The sequence below is a fragment of the Belonocnema kinseyi genome, chromosome 8 (assembly GCF_010883055.1).
Source record: "Belonocnema kinseyi isolate 2016_QV_RU_SX_M_011 chromosome 8, B_treatae_v1, whole genome shotgun sequence".
NCBI classification, from domain to species: Eukaryota; Metazoa; Arthropoda; class Insecta; order Hymenoptera; family Cynipidae; genus Belonocnema; species Belonocnema kinseyi.
The window spans coordinates 55,169,353-55,175,836 of record NC_046664.1 but is presented as its reverse complement, the minus strand read 5'-3'; the positions used below and the strand labels follow the sequence as shown (position 1 = coordinate 55,175,836).

Genomic DNA, 6,484 nt, shown 5'->3' with positions numbered 1-6,484 from the left:
CAAGACAAAGTGAAAAAATAGTTGCATTAGCGAAAAATTTATGAAAATCACAGCATTAGTGTAATTTTTATTAAAATGGTAGAAAAATAATTGCATCGTTAAAAAATGTTCCAGAGTGTGCCAAAGAAATTTAATAAGTATAGAAAATTAAGCTACAATATAAAGAATTCAAAAAATAACTTTTCTTAATGCGTCAAAAGCCTTCAACATTCTGCAAAATCTATATTTTCTAATTTCTAATATTCTGGATTGAACATTCAAACCCGGATGCTTGAAAACTAATATTTTCAAATTTCAGATGTCAAATCTTCTAAATTTAAATGTAAGGCTTTGAAAATTTAATAGTTTAATTTAAAAAACTAATTTAACCAATGTACATTAGCATTATAAAATTAAGATTCAAAAAGTTGAAAATGAAATAATTCATTTCATTTTGAAAAGATCTTAATCCTTGAAGTCTTCAGTTAAATGCTGAAACATTTGGGATAGTTACATCTTTAATATCTTTAATTAAAAATAATAGTTCATATTCAAACGTCTAATTTCCATTATAACTATTTATTACTATTTACATTATCCCATTTGAAACGTTTTTAAGTACAACATTTTCAATCTCAAAAGTGAAAGATTTTATTAATAGGCATTCCAAAATAAATAATTTAAAATTAAAAAAAGAAACATACAAATATATATAAAAAAATAAATTGTAATCTCTCACTTTCATCCGGGTCTCAAAATACTCCCGGTTGTTTCCCGATTCCTATCAGTGCCCGCACGTTTCAATCTTTTCTTTTTTTTTAAATAATATTATTCACTCAAATCCTAAAGAAAAAGTAACAAAGAATAGAAGAATTTTTAATAGCAGCAGTAAAGTGGGACGATAGTCGTGGGGGCTTTGGACCCACTCCGTCGTCATGCGGGTTCGATTCCCGCCTCGTACTCTGGAAGAGCCTCGGCAGCCCACGCGGAGAGTCGTGGCGCCGATACTTCTAGAGAAACATGTTCTCTAAGTATTTAAAGCCGTTATTCTTGGTAGTTCGGAACCCACCTTAAACTGTAGATCCCCCTCCCATCACAAAGTAATTGTGTGTGTTTATGTGGGGGAGGGGTCTAAAGGAATGGGGGCGAGGTACAAAGAAAATATAAACCCTTAGAGCACACATTAGAAACTTACAGTCCATAGAATAGTAGTAGTGTGAAGACAAAAAATGACTACAAGATATTAAATAACAAATAATAACTCTTGGATGAAAAGAGTCAACTCAACATTGTCACGTAAAGCGCGTAATGAAAGACGTCGTACGTACCCCCGTCATCAGCGATGGGACTATAATGTCAGTACTCTCAACACATACGATTAGACGTACACTTTATTAGCGAACTTGCATATTCAGAATTTCCTACTTTTAGTGGAATTTCTTTAAACAAGCATAAAAATTTGCATCAAAATGAAGGAGTTGCAAATAGTTCCTTAGAAAATTACAAAAAAGGCTTGTTTACCTAAAGTCTACGGCCCATGAATACGTAAAAGATATAAAAGAGCGTGTAGATGTTAAATCATCTGTATGAATATATATTCGAAATAGAATGGGAAATATAACTAGTTTCTTTTAACTAGTTACTGTAAACAGTAAATTTTCTTGATAACGATAGCGATAAAGCAGTTACTTTTGTAAATAAGTAACGTATTGGTTTAGATAAATTTGAAAAAATTTACAGATATTCTTTCAACATTCTTTAACATACATTTTTCAACATTTTTAAATATTAAAAAATCCAAAAGTGCTATTTTATGATGCAAGTGCAGTCTTGCGTGAAAAGGATTTTATAATAAATTTTATTATTGAACTGCACTTACATAATACAACTAAACATATCTGTATTTACTCTTCAAGATAAAATAATTGTAAATAAATCCCCGTTAAATTTAAATTATTGAATATTTCGAAAAATTGAAAAATGTATTGCATTAAGAAAGGAGGCAGAAAAAAACCTGTTTTTTATGTTTTGCCCACTAATGATTGATAGTAATTTGTTAGGGTAACAGTGACCGTATCGATAAATTCGGAAAACCTTAATCATTCAGATTCTTTTTATTAAACAATTCAAAATTTTTTTAAGATAGATACAATCAAAAGAAGGGATGGACGAAACGAAGAAACTTTGAATGAATTAGTTATTTAGCTAAAAATTTAACCATTCTAGCTGAAGATTTATAATTGTTTTTTTTTGGTAATCCATCTTTTTGGTTGAAAGTCCATATGTTATTAGTTGAGAATTCATCTTTTTTGGTTAGAATATTTATTGAGTGGTTAAAAGTTTAATTTTCTTGTTCAAAATTCAACAATTATTATGAAAAATTATCCTATTCAGTTGAAAATTCAACTGATTTCTCAAAAAACATTTTTTGTTATTGAAAATGCTACTATTTTGGCAGAAAATTTTTGCATTTTTAAAAATTAAAATTGCAACAATGAGTGATTTTTGATTGTTGAAAAATGGTCTATTTTTGCTTACAAAAATATTTACCTTTTTGTTAAAAATTCATCTATGTGGTTTAAAATTGAACTAGTTTAATTAAAATTCGTCTTTATTGATTATGAGTTAAACTGTTTAATTTTAAAATTAAAACCTTTGTTATCTTTTTATTTAAAAACTCAGCTCTTTCGTTGAAAATTTAACTATTTTCTTGCAAATTCTATTTTTCTTTTGCTTAGCCACCGCTTTGTTCGAATATTTTTCTTTTTTAGATGAAAATTCGTTTGTTTTTTTTCATAAACCTTAATTTCTCAGCAGCATTTTATTAAAAACTGATACATACATTGTTTGCAAATTCTAGGTTTTCTACAAAAATTTTCTGCTGGTCTTCGAATGTGGTAAATATTCAAAAAATAGGAATCTTTCAAAAATAAAAAAAATAAATAACTTTCAGAGCCATAGAGTTTCAGATCCCAATATAGTAAAATAGCGCCCTCCCACCCTGGAATTTAACATTTTTAAAACATTTCTTGTTTAAGAAATATTATTCTAAAAGACTAAAACTTTCAATAAAAATATAAAATATAATAATAATAATAAATATAAAATAATATAAATATAAAAATAATAATAATAAAATATAAAATATATACCCTGGTCAAGAAACTTAACATCAAATTAAAAAATGTCAATACAAATTTTTAAAAATGTTCACTCGACAAATAGGAATGAGGTTATTTAAAATTTTTAATTATTTCTAAAATACAAAAGTATATAACTATATACTTTTTTTGCAAAAGCAACAAAGACACAGTTATATCTGGAGAAACTTTACTATTAAATTAATACAATTAAAATTAATTAGGGCACATTCCTACTTGTTTCGTTCTTTTCAATTATAATTAATTAATCAGTGAATCTTACCTTTTTTAAGTGCTTGTTCACCCATTTCGTAAAGGTTTTCTTTTGTATGGCATCTCGTTCGTCTGCAAATAAAAAACGTAATAATTAATATAGATCTTCAATAAAAAAATATTTTTATAAAGTCGGAAAATATGGGTTCTTTTTTTTAATGAGAAAGGGTTATCAATTAATCGCAATCAATCCTGGTTCAGTGGCGTTCCGGGGTCGAAGCGTTTAACCTAATGAACTTTTAAAAGTGCTGACACGCACGAGTTGATATTAAGTGAGATTCACACCCCCTAACCTCTGAGATTCAGCAGAAAAATGCATATGCAATTTAACAATATCCAGGCTAATTTATTTTCCAATTCCAGTACCTACCAAAAAATTTTTTGTAAATTCGTTTTTTTTAAACGTTGCAAACTTCAGCGAGGTCTACTTGAAGTGGATTGTAATATCCAACATCATAAAAAATTGTCTTATTTTTATTTCTTTACTTTGAATATAGAAAACGTTTTGAAATAGTAAAAAAAAAGTCTCTAAGAGATTAAATATCAACGAGCTAATAATAATTATCCAATAATCATTAACTTATAGTTGATAATCTATAATAAATCATTTGAAAGTTGTTATTAAACGGCTTTTCTTGCATTAGTCTAAGGTTCTTGGCTAATATAATTATATGTTGTGATCAGTTAGTAGTGAAGGGCACTTAAACATTTCATGACATATAATTGAGTAACATTTTTTATACAGTCACGGAATTGACAGACCAAAATGACCTCAAAACAGGAAAAATAGGGTGATTTAAAAGATAGGGGTATAATGGGAGAATAAATAATTTTAAATCAAATTTTTGTATATAGATATCATATTAACTTGAATATAAAAATTTTTTAATTCCGAAGATTTCACGTTAAAATATATTGCATTTTCAACCAGATATAAAAATTTTCAACCAAATAGTTGAATTTTCAGTTAATAAAATTGATCTTTGAACAAAACAGAGAAAGAATTTTTATCAAAAATGTTAAGTTTGAAATCAGAGAGTAATCTTTAACCAAAACAGATCATTTTTAACCCAGAAATTCAATTTTAAACCAAATAAGTTTTTGAAATAAGAAAGATTACTTGTCTAAGAAAAATTAGACTTGTTATCGAAATAGTTGAATTTTACACCACTATGGAAGATGAATTTTCAATCCATAAGTATGAATTTTCCAACTAAAAGAAATTAAACCTGTACAAAAAATCAGTTTCATTTTTAACCAAATAATTGAATTTAGACCAAAAAAATTGTAAGCAGTTATATTTAAAACCGAGTACTTGGATTTTCAATAAAAACGACCAAATAGTCGAATTTGGAACCACAAAGAATTGGTTTGAATCTAAAACTGTGGTTGAAAAATACATGCATTTTCAACCAAGAAGATGAATTTTAAAGAAAGATCTTAATTCTTTAACAAACAAAGAAATAAATTTAAACCAAATAAATGAATTTTTAACTAAGAAAGATAAATTTCGATTCCACATGTAATACTTAAATTTTGAGTTACAAAAAATTACGTTCAAGCAAAGAAAAGCATTTCCTACAATAATAGTTAAATTTCAACGCAAATAGCCAAACTTTTAATAAAACAGTTGAATTTTCAAATAAATTTTATTTTATCCTAAATTGTTGAATATCCTATTAATCAGATCAATTTTTCACGAAGTAGTTGATTATGCTGGATTACAAGTGGATTACTCTGGATTACAAGCGGATTACTCTAATCAGAAATTGATTATACCGGACAAGAAGTGCATTACAGCCGATTAGGCCAGATTACAACTGGATTAATACTGATTAGAAATGGATTATTCCATTTTAAAACTGAATTACACCGAATTACAAATCGATTACACTGGATTTCGAGTCTGGGTAAACTGCGCCAACGGATTACTAGAGGTGTTTCCCTCTCGGGCACGATACTATCCGTCAGGATAGATAGTATCGGACCATTAACCGATAGACTCATCAAAAATTAGCCTTGACTTTAAAAAGTGATAGTATCGTCCAGAAAATAAATAAAAATATTTATTAAAAATCGTTAGGAAGCTTACTAATTTCTGTGTTCAGTGAGCCTTAGTTAATGTAATTAATTAAGCTTAGTTAATTCAGTATCAATTTTATTTAATCTCACACTATCACGGTAGCAAATTCGCTCTCACATTTAGTACTATTATCTAATAAGTCTTTAAAACCTGGTGTACTATAGAATTATAACTTAAGTAATATTCTTCGACTAGTGGATGTATTCTATATGTTGCTGTTGTAATAGTTCATGTATCCCCTGTTCCTCAGAGGGCTATTTAGCCCTAGGGACTTATGCTAAATAAATAAATTAAAAATGTAATTTGGTATTGTAGGTATTAAATAATCAATTAAAAAATATAAAAATAAAATTCCGATTTTTAAAAAATGTTGTACTTCAGCTTCAACTCTTTGTAGAAGCAAGGTGCGGTAACGTATTTTAAATTAAGCACACGTGCTCATCAAAATTATTATTTCGTGAACTTGTTCAGATTTGTCAATGTGTAATGGTTCGAATGAGAATTAAAATCAAGATTATTTTCGTCAAATATAAAATGGAAAAATGAATTTTTCTACAGCTGATCAAGGCTTGAAGTTGAAGTACAGATAAGTCTCATTTTTTTCAAAAAAGTACAAAAAAAGTGGAAAAAGTCGTACACAGAAAAAACTGGAGATTCTATCAGAACCAATATATGGTTCCCAAGGAAACGCAATAAAAAGGAAATAAAAAGGAAATAAAAAGTAACCCAAAGTGTTAAATTAGTTCCAAAGGAGATACCAACTGACATTCCAAAGAACCCAATTTTAATAGAGACTTTTTGTAAAGAACCTATTTTTCCTTTGCCCACTTCATGAAGAGAATTCAAGTACAAAATATAATCGCATTTGTGAATCAACCGCTTGCAAAGTAGGGTTGTTAATTTGAGGCCCGTTCATTTTTCGAAACGGATAAAATTTAAGAAAGGTAAAATTTCAGAATGGGTTATAATACATAATGGTAAAACTTAGGAATACCAAAAATTCGGAAAA

The 6,484-nt window shown here is 27.9% G+C and overlaps 1 protein-coding gene across 7 annotated transcripts in view; it reads right to left on the bottom strand.

Moving 5' to 3' along the window:
- The window catches only part of LOC117177852 (dystonin), a 454,633-nt gene that overhangs the window by 239,832 nt on the left and 208,317 nt on the right, over positions 1-6,484 (bottom strand). For all 7 annotated transcript variants that reach the window (XM_033368865.1, XM_033368868.1, XM_033368864.1 and 4 more), the window contains one exon: positions 3,403-3,464. In XM_033368865.1, coding sequence (XP_033224756.1) covers positions 3,403-3,464 — 62 coding nt within the window. The remainder of the gene's footprint in view (positions 1-3,402; positions 3,465-6,484) is intronic.